At 46.3% G+C, this 25585-nt stretch overlaps 1 protein-coding gene and 1 pseudogene across 1 annotated transcript in view; both read right to left on the bottom strand.

Moving 5' to 3' along the window:
- The window catches only part of ABTB2 (ankyrin repeat and BTB domain containing 2), a 208727-nt gene extending 183381 nt beyond the window's left edge, over positions 1–25346 (bottom strand). The window contains 2 exon segments of the mRNA XM_073017415.1: positions 24456–24711; positions 24713–25346. Coding sequence (XP_072873516.1) covers positions 24456–24711; positions 24713–25339 — 883 coding nt within the window. The 5' untranslated portion in view covers positions 25340–25346.
- On the bottom strand, positions 1931–14041 carry LOC103241719 (cobalamin trafficking protein CblD-like; annotated as a pseudogene).
- Positions 25347–25585: the final 239 nt, after the last annotated feature.

The raw sequence follows: 25585 nt of genomic DNA, 5'->3' as shown, positions 1-25585 counted from the left end.
AAAAAAATCCTGAAAGCCACTGATGGAACAGTCTCTGAAGTGCATTCAGGGAGTCACAGGACATGGAAGGAAATGCAGAGCACAGGAACATGAATTATTGTGAGCACTGGGGACATGCCTGCTTTGTCTGGGTGAGACACAGGCAGACTCTGAGGTCAACAATGGCCATCTATAAACAAACAGCTTTACCTTATTAAGCATTAAGGGTTTTACAAATATTTCTCGAATGATTTTACGTGTTGTCTCAGTTGATTCTCCTAATTCAACCCTATAGCACAAGTACTATCACTTTAAAAAATAAACTGAGGCTCAGAAAGGTTTAATAATTTACCTAACCCCAGAAGTTCAAGAACAGGCAAAAGCAACTGAAGGTGGCAAGAGTCAGAATAATAGTCATGTGGGGTAGACACTAACAAGGAATGGCCATGAGGGTGTCTCCTAGGCAGGAGTGTTTTAAATCTTGATCTTGACCTGGGTAAGTTACATAGGGGCATGTCTGGGCAAAAATTCATCAAGCTGTGTATTTAAGACTCTGGACTTTATGCATCCCAATCTATAATAAAGGAGAAACAAAACAAAACAAACAAAATTCCCAAAAACTAAAAATAAAATAAAGGAAAAACAGGCTGGGTATGGTGGCTCGAGCCTGGAATTTCAGCACTTTGGGAGGCCAAGGTGGGCAGATTACTTGAGGTTAGGAGTTCAAGACCAGCCTGGCCAACATGGCGAAACCCTGTCTCTACTTAAAATAAACAAATTAGCTGGGTGTTGTGGTGCTCACCTGTAATCCCAGGTGCTCACCTGTAATCCCTGTAATACTCGGGAGGCTGAGGCAGGAAAATCGTTTGAACCCGGGAGGCAGAGGTTGCAGTGAGCCGAGATCGTGCCACTGCACTCCAGCCTGGGCGACAAGAGTGAGACTGTCTCAAAAAATAAAATACAATAAAATAATAAGATAGAGGAAAAACAAGTAATGCCTCCACCTCATATCCCACAGTGAAGATCCCAAAATTGAACCCAGGTCTCCATAATTCTAAAACCTATGTTCTTGTCTCCTCTACTTTGTCAAATTCAGGAGACAGGGGCAGCACACGAGGATACGTGGATCTGCAAGCACATGACTGAGGTGTCTCAAACATCTCGGTGCTTCCCCTTTCCACTAAAGGAAGGGAGCCATAGGTGGGAAAAAAAAAAGCCATAGGCAAAAGTCATGATGATGAGTGGTGACGATGGAAACAGAAAGGTCTAAAATCACACCAAGGCACACACCATCAGATCCAACCCAAACGTTTCCTTCTCTTGGAAGGAAAATCTCCCGGCTAACATGAATACTCCTAAGGTGACTCTAATGAAAGCCTTTACATCTGGCACAGCAAGGACAAAACAACCCTGTCTTTGTTCAACTATTTTAGACACGTACGGGAGCTTATGCCTAAGACCTGCCCCAACCTAAGAATCCAGGCAACTTAAATATCCCTACTGTTCTGTGTTCTCCATGTGAAAGCCACTGTGGCTGGGGGAGAAAAACTCACTTCTCAGAGCATTTTGCATCGATGAGAGGCAATCAGAAAGGGTATGAATGGTGGCCGTGGCATGGTTCAGGTGGTTCATGGGATAATAAATAGCTACCACCTATTGAGAACCCACTAATTTTTTAACCTCAGGGGCACAAATTGGATTTATCATAATCCTTGGTTCATGACCATTTTTAATTAGTTATAATGTGAACTCAACTCCCAAACAAAAGCTAGAGCCTTGGCAACCATCTACATGCATCTAAACCATATGACCCTCCCTCCCCTAATCTTTCCCTTTCCCTCTTCCCATGACGCATAACCGTTATCTGTGTTTACCATCCCCTCACTTTCTCTCTTATATGGTATTTACTGTGCCTGTAATGTACTCCTTCAGCACATCTTAATATTTCGGGTTTTTTTTTTTCGTAACCAAATGTGTGATTTATTTTTGGAAGAAAGTATTTAAAATTGAGGACTTTTTCCAGTAAAGGGGAGAAATAACAATAACAGATAATACCCTGGTTACAAGCTAATTACCACATCCTATACAATGTGGATGTGTTCAACATGTATTCAATGATATGAATAATGAACATTTGCAACTTTAAAATCCCAAATCACTTGCCAATGTTGTAAATTCATAAATGCTGAAATAAATACTTAGAAATAAGTATATTTTAAAAACTTTAGTCTGACAGTATTTATAGACCAACCCAAATATTACATACAAATAATACAACACATGAATGGACATTTCTGCTAATTTCCATCTAATTTCTTCATAATATGGCTGTCTGGTGTTGCATTAGTGAAGATGCTTCCTACAACTACACGGGTACCCCAGAGACTATAATGAATCACTTTACAGCATTCAAGGTCATCAACAGAATCCTAAATGTTGTTAGCATTCAAGGGTTTCGAAAAGAGTATTGTTTGTATATGGTCCAAAAAATGCCAAACCAAATGATGGGTCAGTAAAGTCAGCCCAATATCCCTCAGCTAAAAGAGCACAGCAAATTTCCTCAGCAGCATTGATGAACTTTTCTAAGAGCACTTCTCTTTCAGTTTCTACTTCTTCACTCTAAACAGTCATATCATTCTTAGTTTTCTGTGTTACAGTCAGAATGATTACTTTGCTATTAGCTACTTCTGGAAACAGTGATTCAAAATCTTTTCGCCGCAATTCTGGACATGTTTGTATTGCACATCCTACTCTGGCACTTTCAAAGTTAAGTTTCTGCACTGTTAATTTCTTGTTCAACAGGTGCATCATTACCCTGAAATTCATTCACATATTGTGCCATCACAAACTCGTGTCTTTCACTTGATGAAGTTTCTGCTAGAAACCAGGCTTTTCTTCTGTGAAGCAGTCCCATTGAGGTGACAATCAAAACCTATGTTCCCAGGAAGCTGGAACCTCTTATCTTGAGGTCTAAATGGTCCCACAGTTTCATCAGGCCACACCGTTTGAGAGCATATATCTGGAGGTGCAGTGGCCACATGAGACTCATCTGAACCTGATGATCCTGTAGTCGAAAAGTCTTTGGGATTGACAACGTTTTAACTGAAGAACAAGACTGGGAGATAGGAAACCAGTTTGGCTTTGTTACAAAGCACATTGGCCAACTCTACCGGAGAGGACAGTTCACTAAATAGCTTTCCTTTGGTAAAGTTATTCCAGTCACCACCACTGTCTCCAGCTGTCCCAGAACCTGACTGTTCCTGTCATCCAATATTTGTTTTTGACTTTATCTACATTGTATCATGCTGTATATAATCTTTTGAGCTGACTTTTTTTCACTTATTACTAAAGCTTATTCAACTCATATTTTTCCTCCTATTCATTCAATGTCAGCTGAGCCCATGCACCTTATAAGAAGCATTGTTTACACTTCTGCATTTCCCCTTTACAACACCATAAGGCAGGTACTGCTGTCATTCCCAGTTTATAGATTAAAAAACAAACAGGTTGAGGTACTTGCCCAGCATCACATTAAAAAAACAGCCAGGGCCGGGTGCGGTGGCTCACGCCTGTAATCCCAGCACTTTGGGAGGCCGAGGCGGGCGGATCACAAGGTCAGGAGATCGAGACCATGGTGAAACCCTGTCTCTACTAAAAAATAGAAAAAAATTAGCCAGGCGCAGTGGCAGGCGCCTGTAGTCCCAGCTACTCGGGAGGCTGAGGCAGGAGAATGGCGTGAACCCGGGAGGCAGAGCTTGCAGTGAGCCGAGATTGCGCCACTGCACTCCAGCCTGGGCGACAGAGCCAGACTCCATCTCAAAAAAAAAAAAAAAAAAAAAAAAAAACAACAGCCAGGCCAGGCACAGCGTTTTGGGAAGCTGAGGCAGGAGGATTGCTTGAGGCCAGGACTTCAAGACTAGCCTGGCCAACATAGTGAGATCTTATCTCTATAAAAAATTTTAAAAAATTATCTGGGCATGGTGACTTGTGCCTGTTGTCCCAGCTATTTGGGAGGCTGAGGTGGAAAGACCACTTGGGCTCAGGAGTCTGAGGTTGTCATGAGCCGTGACTGCACCACTATACTCCAGCCTAGGTGACAGAGGGAGGCCCTGTCTCAAAACAAAAATGAAAACCAAAAACTAAAAACAAAAACAAAGCAGCTTACCTGGAGTTAGACCCAGGTTTGCTTCCAAAGCCCTTATTTCCCTACTGTAAGACTCAGGGTTAATGCTCGCATATGGGTGGACTCCCTCCCCATGCCAAGGGAAGGGTAGCCAAAGCTAACCCCCCAACTGGTAATCACCATCACCATCATCATGACTAACATACTGGAGACTCATGCGCCAGGCCCTGTTCCAAGCATTTTAGGAGGTGTACTTCATGTAATCTTGTTCACAACTATCATATGAGGTAAGCATCTTACAGACAAGTAAACATATGAGGTAAGTATCTTACAGACAAGTAAACTGAGGCACCGAGATATGAAGCAATTTGTCAAAGAAGAAGTGGATCCAAGATTTGAACCCAGGCGGTCCAGCTTCATATCCACACCGTCAACCACAAGGCCCTACTGCTTCCCAGTTCACCGAGGAGGACAACCACCTGAGTGCGTGAGTGGATTTGGATGAGGGCTGGCTGAGAGGAGGCCTGCACTGGGCTTGCACCTGGGTGGTAACTGCAGCACTCCTGGAACCTGGCTTATTTGTCAAGGAAGGCCCTGATTCTGGGCCTCTGTCTGCGGAGAAGAGTTGCATGCAGGGGCTGTACAGGGAAGGAGGCAGGGGTTGAGGAGGAAGAACAGCAGACCATAACATGGACAGCCTCAAGGATGGGCACAGCTGACTGGTGGCTGGTCTCAGCCTGGGGAAATAACAAGGTTCTCAAAGCCAGGACTGGAAGGGCCAAAGGGCAGTACCTTGAGGAAAGATGGCACAAGCAGCTTTCTCAAAAAAATTCTGACACTGTTACTTATAATGCAGGATTCTTATTTGACCCAATAGCCTCATGCTTTTGATTAAAACTTTCAGCATGGAAAACGTGGGCTTTGAAGTCTGACAGTACTAATCTCAAATGCTGGCTCTGCTACTTGCTGTGTATATGCGACGTTGAGCAAGACATTTCAACTATCTCAAGGCCTCGGTTTCCTCATTTGTAAAATGAGGATAAATAATGTGACCTACAGCTCATAGGCTGTAGTGAGGATTCCACAAGATACTGCATACAAATCACTAGTGTCCTGGTCACCTCATAGTAGGCATTTGGCAAATATCAACCTGTATTTTTATCACCACCAACTCATCACATTTGGTTGGAAAGATTAAATGACAGAGCATCCAATAAACATTGGTCATCTTTTCTAACACCTCTCCCCACCTCCCCCTATTCAAATCACCCTAACCATGATCTCCACCTTACCACCCAGAGAGAAGATCCTTAAAGATCAGCCTACTCTCTGCCCAGTCTTTCCCAAACTGTACATCGTCAAGAGGGTCCTTTGCCCCATACATACTCTGAGAGGAGCACAGAATAAAACCCACCTCCCAGTGATGTAAACCTGCCCATTTATCTAGAATTGTCACAAGAGCTGCTTTAAAAATACAAATGTTGGCCAGGCATGGTGGCTCACATCTGTGATCCCAGCTCTTTGGGAGGCTGAGGAGGGTGGATCACCTGAGGTCAGGAGTTCAAGACCAGCCTGGCCAACATGGCAAAACCCTGTCTCCACTAAAAGTACAAAAATTAGCTGGATGTGGTGGTGCACGCCTGTAATCCCAGCTACTCAGGAGGCTGAAGCAGGAGAATTGCTTGAACTCAGGAGGTGGAAGTTGCAGTGAGCTGAGATTGCACCACTGCACTCCAGTCTGGGCGACAGAGTGAAACTACTTCTCAAAAAAAAACAACAACAGGTGTTCTGGCCAGGAACGGTGGCTCACGCCTGTAATCCTGGCACTTTGGGAGGCCAAGGCGGGTGGATCACTTGAGGCAGGAGTTTGAGACCAGCGTGGCCAACATGGTGAAATCCCATCTCCACTAAAAATACAAAAAATATATATATAAAAGCCGGGCGTGGGGTGTGCACCAGTAGTCCCAGCTTCTTGGGAGGCTGAGGTGGAAGAATCGCTGGAACAGGGGCAGGGCTTGCAGTGAGCTGAGATCGAGCCACTGTACTCCAGCCTGGGTGACAGAGGGAGACTCCCTCTCAAAACAAAACAAAAAAACAGATGTCTTAGCCCCACTTTTACAGGTTTTCACTTAATAGATTCAGAGTGGGTTCCAGAATATGAATCTTATTTTAAAAACTTATTTATTACTATTACTTTTATAGAGAGACAGGGACTCATCAGCCTTGGAAGAAAAAAGCAGAACCCAAGCCTAGGAATATCAACAGTAGGAACAGTGGCAGTGACCGTAGCAATAGCACTCCCTAAAGCCCCTTCCATCATCTTGAAATCAGCAACAGTATCTACCTCTGCAGGATACTGTGTGGTTCAAAGGAGAAAATGCAGGTAAAACATTGTAACACATCTAAGTTCTTACTATGTGTCAAGCCTTATGTGAACTGTTTTATATACATTTTGCTATTTTGTTTAAATAGTCACATCATCCCTGTGAGGTATTTTTTAAAACATCATTTCTCATCATGTGCACCAGGCTGGTCTCGAATGCCTGGCCACAAGTGATCCTCCCACCTGTGCTAGGATTACAGGTATGAGCCACTGCACCCAGTCCAGAATCAACTTTTAAAGTGCTTCAAGATGTTTCTGCAACCAGCCACCTCCGGCAATGGGTGACTTAAGGGAAAGGTGAAGAAGTATGTGGGCTCATGCTACAGGTTGCCACACCCCACCCCACAGCACATCCTTCTGGGGCCTGAGGGGCTGTGGGGACAATGAAGGCGACCACAGCACAGATGACAAACAAAGCAACTATTTGGCAAGAAGAGTCCGAGTTACCCATTAACTACGAGTGATCTGTCAGTGCCAGAGAAGTCTCACAAAAGACGATGGTGTGGTCCACGGGGGCGGGGGGTGGGGGCCCTCAGTGGGGACCCAGTTACACCAATGGCAACACAATCGTGCAATATCCTGGCCTCGTGTCCTTCCTGTTTTCTCTTTGAGATTGCTGCCTCTCTGAGTTGAACCATCCCTGGAAAGTAGGGATATCATCATTTCTTGGTGCCATTTGGATTCCCCTGGTTTAAACTCCTCTCTTGTAACAATGGTGATGAAAATTACTGGATTCCCTACATATGGTTCCAAGTTATTTGGATTTCATCACTAGTGGCAGATTTAGCACATTTTGGATGCCGGCAAATGAGTGGCAATTGCATAAATACATGAGCACTTCACACCACAAATTAATCCTATAGAAATAATCCAGCTCTGATTATACTGTTTGACTGGGTGGTGCTTGTTATACAGCTGGAACCAGTAGGAAGGCGGCAGGCTGGTCACCATGTGGGGTACCAAAACAACTGCACAGTCATGCTTTATGACAACTGCACAGTCATGATTTTTAGCCCCACTATACTCCAAAAAAAAAAAAGGAAGGAAGGAAGGGAAGAAGGAAGAATAAAAAGACCACATAGAGTCCATAATATGCAAGTTTAACTTAGACACTTACTTTACATACTAAACCCCTTCTGGGTCGCTTTTTCTGACTAGACAGATAATACATTCTCAAGGAGAAAACGCGAACAACACATGAAAAAAAAAAATGTACCAAATGCCATTGCTGGGAAGCAACAATGGTGAAGATGGCAACAGTAGCTCATACCTGGTGGCTGCTACTTGCCATGTGCTGGGCTAAACGCTTTACTTAGCATCATCCCATTTAATTCGCACAACCAGCCTGCCAGGCAGTTTTAGTATGATCTCTATTTTGCAGATGAGAAAATTGAGATATTGCAAAGTTAAATAATTAGCTACATGATCTAGCCAAGTGAGTGGTGGAGTCAAGGTGCGAACCCAGGGCCCAGGTGTGACCAAATATCTTTTCAGAAGGATCCTTTCTACAGCTCAAGAGAGGCCTCTCTTGGTCCTACTCTTCTCAAAGATACTCCTCCCAAAGCCACCCTTGGCTAAGATTTCACTGAAGGCTCTGTTAGACTCAGTCTTCATGGCAAAGGATGCCAAAGGACCACAGGGCATGTGAAGCGCTAAAAAAAACTTTAACCTCAAGTTTCGAAGAGCCCCAGATCCCGGCAGTAGCTCTCCTGGTGGCAGCTTTCCAAGTAGATACCAATAGGCCAGCTTTAGGCAAACACCTCTGAAGAGAGCTCACCTCCCATGGTGGAAGAAACAGTCCCTGAATGAAAGCTCAGAAGAGTTCCTAGTTCAAACAAACAAACATCCTCTGAGTTATGACAACAAGCCAATCAACAAGCTCAGTAGAAAAGATGAGCCTTAGAGGAAAAACACAGAACCTAAGCCTAGGAAAAAAGCAGAACCAAGTAACAGTACAGTGGCAGTGATGGCAGCAATAGCACTCCCTAAAGCCCCTTCCATCATCTTGAAATCAGCAACTGCATCTACCTCTGCAGGATACTGCATGGCTCAAAGAAGAAAATGCAGGTAAAACATTGTAACACATCTAAGTTCTTACTATGTGTTAAGCCTTATGCTAACTGTTTTATATATATTTTATTATTTTGTTTAAATAGTCACATCATCCCTGGGAAGTATTTTTTAAAACACCATTTCACTGACAAGGAAACAACTTGAGAGGGGCTAAGTGACTTGCCCGAGGCCATGCAGCTTGGAAATCATAAAACCCAACCTTGTGTCAAGGGTCCAGAGGTTAGAGCCACAAGAATCAATGGCCTTAATCTCCGCTTCCATGAATCTTCTTGTTTCTGCAAACAGAGGGCTTCTGAGAAGCTGGGGAATGGTTAAAATTTTTAGACCTGTGAAAACCCAGAAAGCTGGCCCCAGGTGACCCACCGCTGACCCACTCTAATGGCTGTGTTGTTGCACAGAACTGTCTGCGATGATGGAAATGTTCTATATCTGCATTGTCCTATATGGTAGCCACTAGCCACTTATGACGAGGGAGCACAAAAAATGTGACTTGCATGACTGAGGAAATGATTTTTTTTTAACCTTATTGAATTTTAATACATTTAAATATACACATGTGGCAAGTGGCCGCTGCACTGAACAGAGCAGCTCTGTGGCTCCTCTCACTCACAGCTTGTCAGGTCTCCTGGGCACCACAAGATGAAAGTTCTACAAAAACTCATGACTTCCCAGGCCAGGCTCAGTGTGAACGGAAAAATAAAATAAATTTTTCTTACTCCCAAGTAAATGCCATTGCTCTGATCTTGGAACGTTTTCAGCTGGAAGAGAGAAATGGCCATTTCCAAAACAAATGACCTCTCCCCATTTTCCCCCCTTTTAAAGGAAAAAGATTAAACGTGTAAAGCATCCCCCATTAAATTACTTAGGAAAGGTCGCCACATTTTCTGGTGACAAATGCCTTTGGCTTATGATGACACAAGGACACTCAAACATGGTAGAAAGGAAAAGCCAGAAGGGTAAACAAGAAGAGGTCCCACACTCTCCAAGGTATCATAAATCAAGGAAATAGACTCAAGGAGCTAACAGCTTCCAAACATTCTTCCTCTTGAGCTATTTTAAGCAACCAACACACACAACATTTCAGAGGCAATTTCATTCACACTAACAGAAGAGAAGCAATGTGCTTCATAGGGTGTTATCTTTAAACACGCAGAGAAACAAATACCTACCCCACAGGTCTCAGGCCCAGCTGGCTGGCCACCCCACCGGGCGATGTTACTATTTTCAGGCCCCCAGTAGCTCGGTTGTTGAGACGCAGCGAGGGGTGCTTTGGCCTCGCTTCAGTTCCTCTTGTCCTCTTGGGCCAACCCATTCATTTCTTTGCTCAGGAAATCACTGCATGTGCTTTGTCCCCACCCAGGCCACTCCTGAGGTCAGGAGGCCACAGGGCAAATGAGGACTTCAGAGCTCAAAGAGCCCGGCTGTGTCATTGACTAGCTATGTCACCTGAACTTCTCTGAGCCTCAGTTTTTTCAGCAGCAAAATGGGAATAAGAGTCTATATGATGGTAAGAATCACATGATATAATACATGTGAAGCACACGGGCCGGGGCCTGGTGTTTTGTAAAAGTTTGACCCAGGGTAGGTCTGTGCTGGGTATCAGAGTTGAGAAATCAGTCTCTTGGCTTCTCTGGCTGGGGAGGGAACATGCAAGGTTGAAGAGCAGAGAATCAGGGGTAAAGCTACCTGGATTTGATTACAGTCTCCACCACTTACCACCTGCATGACCGTGAGCAAGCTACCGAACCTCTCTGTGACTTTGTTTCCTCCTCTTAAAGATGGGAATCACAGTATTCACTTCATTTACCAGTGGGGTAAATAATATCATATGGTGTCACTCCCATTTCATTCATTCATTCATTCATTCATTCATTTTTTGAGATGGAGTCTCACTCTGTTGCCCAGGCTGGAGGGCAGTAGTGCGATCTTGGCACACTGCAACCTCTGCATCCTGGGTTCAAGTGATCCTGCTGCCTCAGCCTCCCGAGTAGCTGGGATTACAGGTGTGCACCACCACTCTGGGCTAGTATGTTGCTCCCATTTTAGATCTAGCCATGCCCTTTTCACGTAAACCTAACAATTCAAGCTTCTCTTGAGTGTTCTTTGGTGATCCCTCTAGATGAGTGAGCCCAAGCCGCTGTGGCTGTGAAGTGAAGGAAAGTCACCATCCTAGGTGGCGCGAAAAGACATACTCCAGAACAAGGATCTTTTACCATTAATAATAGTTAATGTCTGCATCCTCACTACATACCAGGCTCTCCCAGGAATGTTACCCACATGGTCTGGGCCTCATGCCAGACCATTCATTTCAGAATATCTGGAGGTAGGGCCTTAAGACAGACAGACACACATACACTCACTTTTTTTCTTTTTTTCTTTTGAGACGGAGTCTTGCTTTGTTGCTCAGGCTGGAGTACAGTGGTGTGATCTGCGCTCACTGCAACCTCCGCCTCCCAGGGTCAAGTAGTTCTCCTGTCTCAGCCTCCCGAGTAGCTGGGATTACAGGCACCTGCCACCACACCTGCCTCTCATTTTTGTATTTTTAGTAGAGATGGGTTTCACCATGTTGGCCAAGCTGGTCTCAAACTACTGACCTCAGGTGATCTGCCCACCTTGGCCTCCCAAAGTGTTGGGATTACAGGCTTGAGCCACCACACCTGGCAGACACTTTTATTTTTAAGCTCTCCAAGTAATACTAACGTGAATCTAGGATTGAAAATCACTGAAACAACAACCTTATGAGCTAGAAACTATGGCAATCCCATTTAACAGAAGAGGAAAACTGAGGGCAGAGACACCAGCTATCTAGCTGGCAATCAGACAGTGACAACTCCTTCAGACCCCATCTCTTAGACCCCCTGTGCACCCTGCCCCTGCTGAGAAGCAGAGGTCAAAGCATCCAACAGGCACTTGGACACTCCCAAACCACTCAGACACCACTCCAGGCCCCACGCCTTCTCAAATCACCTAAGAGCGTTCTTTTTCTGGCCAAATTTCAGACCCAGACTTGACCTCCAGGAATCCAAAGCTGCCTGAAAAATGGAGTCTTGCTTTCCCAGCATTGAAGGACACAGACGCAAAGTCACAATGATCCACCGAACAATTGGACTAATTAAACAGGCCCCATTTTAATGACAGGAAACAACAGAGTTGATGATCTTTATTAAAGGCTGCTGGCTGCCTACAAAAAAGCTGGAAAGCAAAATTCAGGGGCTCTTATGGCCATCAGCCAAAGATTGTAAGACTGAAAATTAAATCTCTATTGTCTGAATCTCTATGCGGCCCTGCTATAATGAGCCCACCCTCTGGAAGGGCAAAGAAGGGCGACATTTCAATCCGTCATATGACTAATGTACTTCAAGGTGGCCTGTCTCCCAGCCAACTTCCTATTTTTTTTTTTTGGAGACAGGGTCTCACTCTGTTGCCCAGGCTGGAGTGCAGTGGTGTGATACCGGCTTACTGCAGCCTCCGCCTCCTGGGCTTAAGCAATCCTCTCACCTCAGCCTCCCAAGTAGCTGGGATCACAGATGTGTGCCATTATACCTAGCTAGTTTTTGTATTTTTTTGTAGAAACAAAGGCTTGACTGTGTTGCCTGGTCTGATCTCGAACTCCTGGACTCAAGCCATCCACCTGCCTCGGCCTCCCAAGGGGCTAGGATTACAGGTGTGAGTCACTGTGCCCGGCCCAACCTATCTGATATCTGTATGTGACTTGAGACAGACAACTAAAACCACACTGGGATCTTTGCTGCAGTCCTGCTTCTTCCATACATAGCTTTCCCCACTTCAGTCAATGGTCACTCTCTCCTTCCAGTTGCTCAGACCATAGCAACTTGGTGTCACCCTTGATTCCGCTCTCATACCTCACACATCCAAGCTGTTGGCAAATGCCAGTGGCTGGTCCTGCTGCTTCCACATTTGATACTAAAGTCAATTTCCAACACAATAGAGAGAATGACCTTGCGGAAATACAAATCAGATCAAGTCACTCTGTGCTTGAGTCCCTCCAATGCCTTTCAGCTTACTCAGAACTAAAAGTCAATGAATTATTACCCAATGGTCTACCCCACTAACCACCCCACCATTTCCTCTCCCAACCACATCTCCTGCTACACTCACCCCAGCCACATGCAAGGAGCTTCTCCTTGGTGCTCCTCGAACCCACCAGGAACGCTTGCTATTCCCTCTGCCTGGAGCTGTCTTCTCCAGCCAGGCTGGCCTCATGTGATTCCCCTCGCTCTGCCTCGTTATCCACAGGGACTGCACCCTGCCCTCCTTCAGGCCCCTTTTATTCATTTGTTGCATCACCAGCTCCTGGAACAGTGCTCAGTACACAGTCCTCAATAAATATTTGTTGGATGAACAAACGGATGTACCCCAAACAGAACTCCCGGTCTCTCCCCTACCCAGTCCTCAGACTCCCCACCCCCGCCATCATCATTTGTCTCCTCAAAGAACAGCGTTTGTGGTGGTAGAAAACACTAGTTAGGATACTTTACAAGCACCCATTGGACAGGTGGGGGACGTTGCGATGCCTTCTCAGAGGCAGCCCTACCCCTGAGGGCTTCTCACCTGCTACTGAATTGGGTCCCAGCATAGTCCTGGCCTGCCCAGCTGGTACTCAAGCTGATTAAGTCCAGAAGAACAGCTGCAAGCAACTTGCTTCCAAATTGTGTCCCCATGTATGACTTTAATTACTCGGCTGCCGAGATGGGTTGAAGAAGAAAAAACCAGGTCCCTGGCTTTCACAAAAGCAACTCTTTTTTTTTTTTTTTTTTGCCATATATTCTGCCTGTCCAGAAGGTTTCATCGATTTTCAACTTGGGATTTGAAGGGTGGATGGGCTGGTTGGGGAAGACAGACAGGCAAGCCACCCCATTTCCCTAGCCTCTCATACTGACCTGCCCAAGCCCCGTTCAAGCTATGTGACTGTGAAGTAGATCAGGGTTCAGAGCCTGTGTACCTCGGAGCATGGAGCTCCATGTCTCGGCCTTCAGCATTCCTGGCAGCCTGTCATCCTCAGTTAGTCTCCTTTTCCCTCCTCTTTGAAAGACCGGCCCTGCCAACGGCAACAAACAGCATTTAAAAATATCCTGCTGGATTATACAGCTCTGCCTTCGAAATTCCTCACAATGCCTGTCTCTGTCCCACATCGTATAAAGAAGGGTGTAGCATATTTAATTTTTTTTTTCTAGCTGCTCCCCTGCTATAAATACCCAAGTCTGGGTAGGCGGGCTTCAAGCACAGGCTGTATGAAGTCACCTCGGAGCTGGATCTCACCACAGTGCCGGCCTGCCAGGGCCTGGATGCAGCTGTCAAGCACTGAAGCATGAGGTCGGTCAAAAGCATGTAGCACTCATTTTCTGGGGAAAGGGGCACAGGAAAACCCCCAAGTACAGTAATTGCAGTTAATCTTAATATTAAAAAGACAGTGTCCAGCCCTATTACCAAGCCAGGTCTTTGGAGAGCTCGTCCAGCACCATTCTGGGCTGTTTCTTTCCCAAGGATACTAATTCTAGGGCTTGACCTTAGAAAAATGACTGCACAGTGTCCATGTGGGATCTAGAAACATTATCAGAGACAGAAAGGCCCTTGGGGAATCGAGTCCGACCTCTCCACACCACAGATAAGGAAACAGAGATCCAAGAGATGGAAGGATTCATGCCAGGTCACAGACAGGGCAAGTTCTACCCCAGAATTTTCTGGATCCAAATCCTCACATCTCTGTACTGGATTGTTCCGGATGCTTGTGCATGTACACCTGCTTGGTATGTGAGCCTCAGGCTTGTGTTTATTAATAGCTCTCCTCATAGCAAATACTAATTTTCATATTTTTAAAGGTACAGACTTAAAAAAGTTGTAAAAGTTTCAGTAAAAATTTGGCTTCAACTGTAGGGAGGGTTTTCATGCACTGAGAGGCCCATTTCAAACTCTTTGATGTCCAGTTTAATGTCTTGTCAACTCTAACCTTATATGTCCAGACTTCCAAGTTTAGTTTTCCTATTTAATTTTTCCATCATGGGCCTGACTCTCCTCAGCTTACTTTTAGAAAGCAAACCATGGGCCGGGCACAGCGGCTCACACCTGTAATCCCAACGCTTTGGGAAGCCAAGGCGGGCAGATCACTTGAGGTCAGGAGTTCGAGACCAGCCTGGCCAACATGGTAAAACCCTGTCTCTACTGAAAATGTGAAAATTAGCCAGGTGTGGTGGCACCTGCCTATAATCTCAGCTAATTGAGAAGCTGAGGCAGAAGAATTGCTTGAACCTGGGAGGTGGAGGCTGCAGTGAGCTGAGATCACACCACTGCACTCCAACCTGCCTGACAGAGTGAGACTTCATGTCAAATAAAAAACAAAAAAAAAAACAAAAAAAAAAAAGGAAAGAAAGAGAACTACGGGACTCAAGTCACTGCAAATGACTGTGTATGTATTTTTGCAATATGTTCATGAAGTTTATCTTTGGCAAGTGACAAGAAAATTCCTTCCCTTCATGACACTGGAGTCACGAAAAAGACCAACACCTGAGTTATCAGCAAAGCCATTGATGACCTATCACATTTTATTATTGTCAGCAGAATTCAGCTGTACCTTAGGGACTCCAATTCAGATGACAATTAGCTATAAAGTGGTTCCACAATATTAAGCACTTAATATGCTTGAAACCTTTATTATCAATGCTCTGGAAACACATTAACTAAGAACTAAAATGTCAGCATCTCTGAGAATTAAGCTTTCATTGTCCAAAATAATAAACCCTAAACTGGAAGTTGAATATTGTATATATCAGTCAGACTTAAAACCAAAAAAAAAAAAAAAAAAAGTTCTGGGACCATCTTCTCTCACTCTGTTTTATGCTGCTCTCTCCTTCCACAATTAAGAATCCTGCTTTGGCAAGAGTCAATCCAACGGCCTCATTTAACACGTTTGCCAGTCTTGACCTTCATTCTGTACTGGGATTGCTTTGGACTGAAGTGCTACGTTCAGGGCCATGGAAGAAATGCAAAGTCAGAGCCAAATTCAACAAGAAAAGAAGGGTTGATAGAAGCCTTGTTCTTCATCCCCTCTCAACCCAAGTTTGCTCGGTTAAGGTCTTCTTTTAATGCTTTTACTGCTAGGACAGCAGACTGGTGCATTTTTGAGGTCAAGCTTTCAATCACCAAGAGGAGTAATTGGAGGTCTGAGGCCATGGTTAAGATGAGCTAGGGAGAAGACACACTCAATTTCTGAATTATGAAAATAAGTTTTGGAAAACTCTCGTCCTGTACTCTGGCAGGCTTCTTAACATCTGGATAAAAGATGTGGGAAAGCTTTCCTTTTTCCTGTGTTATCTCCACTGCTCCTGCTTGTCATGTATCTGAACCTTCCACCCAAACAGGAGAACTTGCTGTTCTCCAACACATACGCGTTGGCTTCCAGGTCTTTGCTCACACTGTTCCCTCTGCCTGGAAGCCTCTGGGGGCTCTGCATCCCTTTCTGCCTCCGCAGTTGCAGCTCTACCTGCCCAAATCACTGGCACACCTGTCACATCCTCCACAAAGAAACCCTGACTTCCTTCTACGCAGCCAGCCAGGAGTCATCTCTTCCCTTTAAGCTTTCTAATCACCAGAAGCTTTAAGGTCCCCAGCTATGGGACGGAAGTTATATCTACCTTCCAGAGGGGCTGGGAGGATTAAATGAAATAGCTCCTGAAAAGCACCCACGATGGGGAACCAGCAATGTAGACGAGACAGTGGAGTCTATTGCCATTGCTCCCCTCTTTGTTTGAAGGCAGTGATTACAAACTTCTTTGTAACTATCTGTACATAGGCTTTGCTTTCCCTACTAGATTCTGAACACTTCTAAACTCTGAACAGGCAAGATTCTTGTCCCCTGCTAATGTCTCCATTGCCTTGGATGTAGCTGGCACTCAGTGAGCAGCTGATTAATAATGCCGGCGTGGCATTCCTCGGGAGTACTTGGGCTGTGTTCCTTATGTTGCTCCTCCCAATCCTGCATGCAGCTCCAAGTATACAACCAAAGCTGCAAAACCACTTAGGCCTTTTTTAAAACAAGCAAGAAGACCACAAAGTGTGTTTACATGACAGGCTAGCAAAACAGAAAACACCTGCTATGATCTGCAGCTGAGGATTTGGCGGCTGCCACAAGCAGGGTCCGATATCCACAGCAGAATTTCTCTCTGGGGGCCTGGAGCTTTGAATGTGCACTGTCGCTGTCCTCCTGGCAGAGGTGGGCCTGAGCTCAGAGGGAGAGATCTAATCTCTTTGCCCACTGCCAGACCACTTGTTGTTGGGGGCCATTGAGCCGTAACTGAGCAAGGTGCAAGGGTGCTTTTTCCAGATTCCATAACTTCCTCCTACCTTCACAAACAAATTGTTAGCCACCAAGGAAAGCCTTGTGAGTAATACCCATCTCCCTGAGATTTGGGTCATGACCCTCCTTGCACTAGAGACTTTGGCAAAAATGAACACAATTACTGCATCCAACACCAAGTTTGTTAAAAGCAATTAGAATATTTTATGTGTCAGGCATAACACAAAGTTCCTCACAGAGACTACTATGAAATCCTCACAACCATCCTATGAGTTGGGTACTATTTTCAGTCCTATCTTATAGAGCGGTGTTTCACAGCAAGGGTGAATTTGCTCCCCAGGGAACATCTGGAAAAGTCTAGAGACATTTTTGATGGCCTCAACTGGTGGTGGCTACGAAGCATCCTACAACGCCCAAGAGAGCCCCATGACAAAACATGATCCAGTCCAAAATGTCAATAGTGCCCTGTGATCCAGGAAGAAACTAAGGCACGGAAGTGAAACAACTTGCCCAGGGTCACACAGCTCCCAAGTGAGGTTATGAGGAATTACAGCCAGGCAGCTCCACCCCGTGCTGGCTCTCACCAGCAAGCCTGGCTGCATCTCTCACATCCCAGGGCACTGAGTATGCACAAGGCACAACCGCATGTGTATGAGCCTCTCATTTTACAGTAGAGGAAATAGAAACTTAGTGTGACTTGCTTGAAGGCCTAGGTCAGTAAGAGGCAAATCAATTTGGGACTCAATTCAGACACCAAAGCCTGGGCCCTTCAGCACTTTGCTACATCGCTGACTCATTCTTTCCCTGGGCTTTAAACACTGAGATGGAGTCAGCAGCTGGACACCGTGGGGGACTCGGAGGAAACCAAAGCCCCCTTCGTAAAGGCTCTTCTGCCAACTCCAGGACAGGTGCACCAAGCTCCCCGAGACCAGTGACCTAGACTCAAATCCCTCTTGGTGCCTTCCCTCCTTCATGTATTCACCATTGCTGAGCTGACTCACCCCTCCTTTAGAAGAGCATCGCAGTGGACTCTGCAGCTTCTCTATTCAGCTGAGCTTATTGGTCACCAGCAGGTGACACTTATAAAGGCTCTCCCTGGGCAGCAGAGCTCTCTGTGCCTCCTTCTTCCACCCCCAGGAGCAGCAATAATGGCTCTGTAAAATCAATGGCACCTTTAGGGTGGGGAGAGCCAGCAAGCAGCATTTAAACAGAGTAACAGCATCCTTTGGAGGAAGATACACCCCTGGGTGTCAGTGCCTGCTCTTTCACTGTGGTCACGGACACTCACTGGCCTAACAAATGTAAAGTGTCTGGACACCACAGGCCATTAACAAACAAGACCTATAACAAGTGTTGTTCTTGCTACGAGTTTGACCCAGCTGCCACTTGAAGGGAGCCAAGTACTGACCTGTATTTGCTACCTTGGATTCTGTAATTCTTTATAGGAAAAGCACAGACTTGGGGCTTGAGCAAAATGGTACTTAGTCATTATTGGAGCTTAGTTATTATTGAGCTGTGAATTCCGGACTCATGGAGACTTCTCAGTGAAAGGACACACATTCACAGGATTCTTATGGGGACCTAGAAAGCTCACAGACGAGAATAAGCATGAGGTGTTGCAGAAAAGTCAGACCTATTACTACAGCTGCAGAAGAGTAGAAATAGAGGCGAAGCATCTACCCACTGTCCTGTCGGACAAAGGATGAATACTGGCGGTGAGGTGGGATAAGGACAAAGCTGAGGATGTGCAACAAAGTGTCTCTGGTTTGTTTCAGAACTTCCTATTCTTGGGATGCCAACCCAGGAATGTCTTGGTAATTGATTACCTTGGTTCAGTCCTCAGACAGGAGGCAGATGGAATGGGATACAGATGTAAACTCTTCCAAGCAACAGTTATCAACATAAAGTGTCCTCTGGGGCAGCTCTGTTGGCAAGGGGGTGATTGGTATTTCCATTCTTATTTTTTTTTATTTGTTTTTATTTTTTGTTCTGAGACGGAGTCTCGCTCTGTCGCCCAGGCTGGAGTGCAGTGGTGCGATCTCTGCTCACTGCAGGCTCCGCCTCCCGGGTTCATGCCATTCTCCTGCCTCAGCCTCCCGAGTAGCTGGGACTACAGGCGCCGCCACCACGCCCGGCTAATTTTTTGTATTTTTAGTAGAGACGGGGTTTCACTGTGGTCTCGATCTCCTGACCTCGTGATCTGCCTGCCTCCGCCTCCCAAAGTGCTGGGATTAACAGGCGTGAGCCACCGCGCCCGGCTGGTATTTCCATTCTCAAGGAAACCTTCAACTCAATCATGTTGACTTATCTGAAGCCTGCTCTGTTGTGAACCCTTCCTCTTTGGGTATCATACACTGAAGACATTCTTCTAACCTGAAAACTCCCCCAGCTCACATCTTGCACATCAAAGCCAGACTTGGGAACCCTGCTAGAAATCAGGGTACCCAAAGGTTGAATGTAGCCCCAAAATGCTGACTCTGTGCATTAAGAACAACTTGGAAATTTTCTGCCTTGGTAGAAATGGGGGACGGTTCTTCTGATGTGTCAAAGGAATTCAAGTACAAATTTTAAACCTGTATGGTAGGATCTATCCTTTGCCTAGCATTTATAGAGCACGTATTGTAGACACTGTGAGAGGTACAGGGAAGACAACAATGCCTACGAGTCCACATTTGGATGGGAGAGACGCACATAAGCAGGAAATGATTTAAGAATATGCCCTGGGTGCTAAGGAAACATCACAAAGGGGTGACTCTTCCAGTTCGGGGAGTCAGGTAGAGCTTTCAGAAGGAGCAAGTGGAACAACTCTACCTTGTTCCTCTTACTACGTAAGGCCAGGGTTGCCCTTCTCAGGCATGCAAGGAAAAAAAAAATTTTTCATTTTCAAAGTTCGCTCTGTTTCAGTTTTACCAACTCTCTTGGATTTAAGAAAATGGTTAAAGAGATGGGAAGCTGCCCTCATCCTTCAGACTACCCAGGTGTGGAAAGTGATTAAACAACACCTAAGAAGCCCAATCAACCCTTGCTGCTTCAGCTGATTCTCTCAGTAGAAATTCATCCTAAATCTCATCGCTAAATAAATCCTACAACCCGAAGAGGTTTTATCCCTGCTCTACACGCAGCCCTTTTCTTTCTCAGCTCTAAGTGAGATGTTGAGACTTCTCTCAGCTGGTGAATAACTGAATCATTCAGAAAAGTCCTCGGTCACTATTTTTGGCCTAAAGGTCCTTACCAGTATTGATATTACTGGTGATTACTAATAAACCTTCAGAGAAGCATTCCTTGACCGTCATTTAAATTAGCCCCGTCACACCATCCCATTACCCTGCCCTTTAAAAAAAATATATTTTAAACAACATTCACTACCAGGAGAAAATCCTTACTTATTCACTTTTTCTCATTTCCTCCACTAGATTATAAACTTCATGAGTGGACGGCTTTTCTTCTTGCTCATCACTTAGTCCACAGCACTTTTAACAGTGGTGGGTACAGGGTCAGTGCTCAATAATTGTTGAATGAATTTACTATTTATTGAACATTTACTATGTGCTAAGATCTTTCAATCTATTGTCTCATTTAATTCTCATACCAACCATATAAGCTAGATGCTCTTACTAGTTCCCATCATGTAGATGACAAAATTGAAGGTTAGAATGGTTAAGAAAATTGTGCCAGGCCACTCATGTGAATGGCAAAGGTATGTATGGCCAGTCCTGATGGGTCATGCCTGTAATCCCAGCACTCTGGGAGGCTGAAGCTGGAGAATCGCTTGAGCCCAGGAGTTTAAGGCCAGCCTGGGCAACATAGCAAGACCCCGTCTCTACAAAAATAAAATTTTAAAAATTAGCTGGGTGTGGTGGCATGTGCCTACAGTCCCAGCTACTTGGGAGGCTGAGGCAGGAGGATCCCTTAGAACCCAGGAGTTCACGGTTGCAGTGAACTATGATTGTACCACTGCACTCCAACCTGGGCGACACAGCAAGACCCTGTCTCAAAATAAACAAATAACAAAATAAAATAAAAAAAATGGCAAAGGTAGGCTTCAAACCCTCGTGGTGAATCCAAAGTCTTGTGCATGTTACCACTAGGAGAGAGCAATCCTTTTGTACACTCTGGATAATTCTTTGGAGCAAGGATATTCTCACCAATATCCTATCACTTAATCAAGAATCTAGAAATTGAGGAGGATTTTCTAAAACGCCATACTCACAAAAGCTTAGTAAGAAAAACGACCAAGAAGAAACCTAGCTCAACATCAAACTCACATACAGGGAGTGATGGGGGAGGGGAGGGAGAGAGCGGAGAGAGGAGAGTAGGGAGGGAGACGCGTGGACGCAAAAAGTTTCTATTTTCTGCAAACTCCCTGTTCATAAATACTACTCTATTAAATTGGTTTCTCTACCTCCCGTAAGGAAGTCATGAAGATATCATCATTTAATGGCATTGCCATGGGATTGGGGACATCAATACCAAATGAGCAACAATATATAACTCCTGCTGCTCTACAGAGCTGGGATCATGTTTTATAAACACTGCAGAACTTTTATTACCCATCTTGTGCTGAGCAAAACCATATTTGTCCTGCATTCTGAGTAATGGACAGGAATAGATGGATTAGGGCCCTTAAATTCTTGGTTGGAAGACATTAAGTTTAAAAGCCCTATATAGCTGAGTCAAATGCATGTGCCCATGCTGTATAATTAGCAGGCATAACAACAACAAATATATAATTTAAAGGGAAGACCAGCAGGACAAGAATTCTAACCAGCACTCTCCCTCCCATACGCAGACATTCCCCAGTTGGTCTTCAGCTGTGTAAACTGTAACCTTGCTGGCCTTGGGGTAATTTTAATATAACAAAGGTTTGGACCACTCCATTTTGTTCCTAAGCAGTTTATGCTTCCCTCTGAACCAGCTTTCAGGCATAAGTAATTCATTGCCCCTCTACTAAACATGCATTTTACTTTGTCTAAAGGGACTTAATAAATCAGCCTGGTTATTGTTTAATGTGGCCACCCCCCGGTTTTCATGTATAAAAAATGAGCATCCAGTTGCTAAGTGGAAGTGAATGGTCACCTCGCCTGCAAGAGAGTTCCCTGGAGACCTGAGAATGTACAGAGGGAGACACTTTGGCTCTGAGCATCCAGGGAGCTTTGTTGTCTGCCACAGAGAATCCTGCTGTCTTGACTACCAAGGATTAAGGAGGATTGTTTGAAAAGGGGAGGGGGCAAGGAGAAGGTTAAAACATGGGGTCGTGGCTGGGTGGGGTGGCTCGCGCCTGTAATCCCAACATTTTGAGAGGCTGAGGCAGGAGGGCTGCTTGAGCTCAGGAGTTTGAAACCAGCCTGGGCAACATAGCGAAACCCTGTTTCCATCTTAAAAAAACAAAAGGCGGGGGGTGGGTGGAGGCGGTGGCCAAAAGACCAACTTATAAAGGAAATCCCAAGGAATGCTGACCCTAGATAAGGAATAGTTCTTTTACTGAAAGCCCTTTAGCAGAAGACATCTGTTTTCTAGCAGCTTCAGGCCACTTTGCATCTTCAGGGTGTCCTGGGCAGGGAGTTGGTCTTCCTTGCTTCAATTTGCAGTTAGAAAAGCTGGGAGAAGCTTCTCAATGCACCTGTTCTGCATGAAAGATATGTTTTTTGTTTTGTTTTGCATCTACGGTTCCACCCTTATTCTTGTTTGGCTTATAGGGTTAGGTCTTCAGTCTTTTCTACGAGCCTTTACTTCTTTGAGTTCAGCTTGGGCCTCCCCTCAGCCAAAAGTACTGAACTCTTTCCCTCAGTTATGACCACTGGATGGAAATCCCCTGGCCCTCCACTTCCTGCCCTGGAGCTGCTGTTCCCAGCGTTGATGCCACAAACCTGGAGGGTGAGGCACAACAAGCAGCTGTGACATCATCAACTGAGATTCGGGACTGACCTTAGCTCTGACCTAAGAGGAAGAAAATTAAGAAGCAGATGCTCTTCAATTCCCGGCATCTCCTTTGGCAGTGTCAGAATTTAAAAACAAAACCAATAATGTCAAAGTAAGCCATGCTTGGTACAGAGTATCTTCAAAATGGTCCTAACATGTCAACTGTTCTCCTTGAAAACTGGACCAATCAAAAACAAAGCATAAGATCTGAGAGCTACAGTTTAGTAGGAAAAACAAACAAACAACAACAACAAACCCCCAGAAAAACAAAGCTGCTTCTTCTCCACCAGCGGCTAAAACCTTAAAGGGGCCTACCTGGATTCAAACTGGATTCAAATTCCAGTTTTGCCATTTAACATCTACGTAATGTTGGGCAGATTATATAACTGTTGGGAACCTTGGTTTCCTTATCCATAAAATGGGCATAATACTATACAGTAAGTACCTACCTAATAGGCTTTGCTAGGAGTACTTGAGTTAAATATAAAGTGCTAAGAACAATGATGACGCATTAAGTGTTATTTTACATTTCAGCTATTATGATTACGTTAAACCACGTTTTGACTTCTTTTATCCCTTTCCAGTCCCCACCTGACCTCTTCCACTGCCTGCTTATTTGCCAGTGAAAGCTGCCCCCCAAGTGGCCTTCCAATCAGATTGTAAGACTGTTTAACCATAATACCATTCTGAACAGTTTATGGTGCTGATTCCTGAAACTGAAGTATTGTAGGTAGTTTGGAGTTGAATGCAATGTCACACCCCCTAACACTGTCAGGGAAAAGGTCAAGTGCTTTGCTTCCATCCTTTGCACTAAATCCATGCCATCTTCAGAGAAGTGCAACCACCCAATGGTTCCTTTCCCAGACTTGACCCCAAGCCGTTACCTATCCCTCCATCTCTTCCCCTTCATGGGCCATCACTCTTTTCAGTAAAGAACATTTAATACAATGCAAGGTTTTAAGCAATGGCTCACTTGGTTGGTGACAGCTTGGAAAATCAGGTCCCAGGAGACAACCTGTACTCTTCCAGGAAGGGGAATCGGGGGTCCCCAGGTTTCATCATTCCTGGGCACATATAGTTAAGAGCGCGCCACTACCCCTCTATCCCCCAAGAGCGCCTGACAGCATCCTTCAGCCCAGCAAAGCACAAGGCGCAGCGCCAGATCTCGGGCTTCCACTCCCCTCCCCCCATGTCACTTATCCAAGGCTCAGGTCTTTAAGCTGGGACCCTTTGGCTGCTGCTATTGAGCTGGGGAAAACTAGGGGGCAGAATCAGTCAATCTGCCCAGCTGTTGGGAAAAGACAGCAACTAGAGATCTAGTTAAGCACGGCAAAGAGCCACGGGGCAGTAAGTTTCACTTCAAGAGAGGTTCAGGAATGGCTTGGTCAAGAGATTCAATCTCACCCAATCAATGAACGGCCCGCAGATAGTAACAATGCCACGCAGCACAGGATGGAGATCATTCACGAGTTTGCCCTCCAAAAGTCAGTTACCCTTAGAACAATCTCTGACAAGTGCCATTTAATGAACCCTATCCTCAGACCCAACGCTTTCTCCCAAAGTACTGGCACAGCCACCAGCTTTGTCTCAGGAAATTCACTCCCCCAGTAGCCCAGGGCGGGATTTCTTGCCTACCCAGTCTGCCAGTCCGAGGCCCGCGCGCTTACCATTGGCGTTCTTGCCGCAGATGAGATGCTCATAGGGCTGCAAGACGCCCCAGAGCTCGGCGTCGTTGTTGATGACCATCTCCAGGGCCTCAGCAGACACCTCCCCGCCTCCGGCCCCACCGCCATCAGGGCTCTGGCTGGCCATCACCCTGGCTCGGATCTCCTCCACCAGGTTCTCCATACAGGCGGTGAGCGAGATGGCCGCGTACTCATGGATGCGTACGGAGATTCGGGTGTCCACCATCCAGCGGAAAAAAGCGGCCCACTGAGAAGGTGAGGCCGCAGCGCGCGGACTTGCCCCGGCGCAGCCCGTCTCCGGCGCTCATGCTGTACAGGGACAGCGCCTTGACGGCTGCCAGGGCGCAGCTCTCCGCCAGAGCCCAGCTGTGCACCAGGCGCACGGCGCTCTGCACCTCAAAGCGGGTGCACTTGGCGTGCAGCACGCTCAGGCGCTGCGCCTCGCGGGCCACGCGGATCAGAGCTCTACGGAGCAGCCCGGCCAGGCGCCTCACCGCCTCAGCGGAGAACTGGGGCAGCCGCCGACCGCCCGCACCTTTGCGGAGCACCCGGGCCACGTCTCCCTCGGTCCAGGGGAACTCCTCCAGCTCGGGGAGCCGCGGGCAGCGGGAGAAGAGGTCCGCCACTTCGGGGTCCTCGGGCAGCACCGTGTTCACCGTGTCCCAGCTGTTGTGGCGGCTGTTCATGGAGCCGGAGTAGCACCACCAGGCCGCCCCGCGGTGCTGCTGCGCCGAAGAGTTGAGCGCCTGCGAGTTGGACTTGGAGGACGAGAGGCTGAGCGAGCGGCACGAGTCCCCGGCCCCATACCCGGAGTCCAAGGTCAAGTCCTCCAGCGTCTTCAGAGTTGAGCTGTACGTCCCGGCCATGGGGAGCCTGCCGCGGGCGGCGTCGCCGAGCGAGGGGCGCTCACAACTCCATGCCCTCTTCCCCAAGTGGGCAGAAACAAGCTCTAGGCTCTCCGAGCCACCTTCTTTCCTCTCTGTGCCGCGGGGCTCGGCGGCCGCATTGCCCGCCCGGAGGCCGCGGGAAGGTGGGCGAGATCCGTGGCCAGCTGGAGCCCCACGCTCCTGGCGTCCCGACTCGAAGCTGTCACTGGAAAGATCCTCGCCGCT

Source organism: Chlorocebus sabaeus, chromosome 1 (genome assembly GCF_047675955.1).
Source record: "Chlorocebus sabaeus isolate Y175 chromosome 1, mChlSab1.0.hap1, whole genome shotgun sequence".
Classification (NCBI taxonomy): Eukaryota; Metazoa; Chordata; class Mammalia; order Primates; family Cercopithecidae; genus Chlorocebus; species Chlorocebus sabaeus.
Note: the sequence above shows the minus strand (reverse complement) of the source record. Positions and strands in the feature narration are given on the sequence as shown.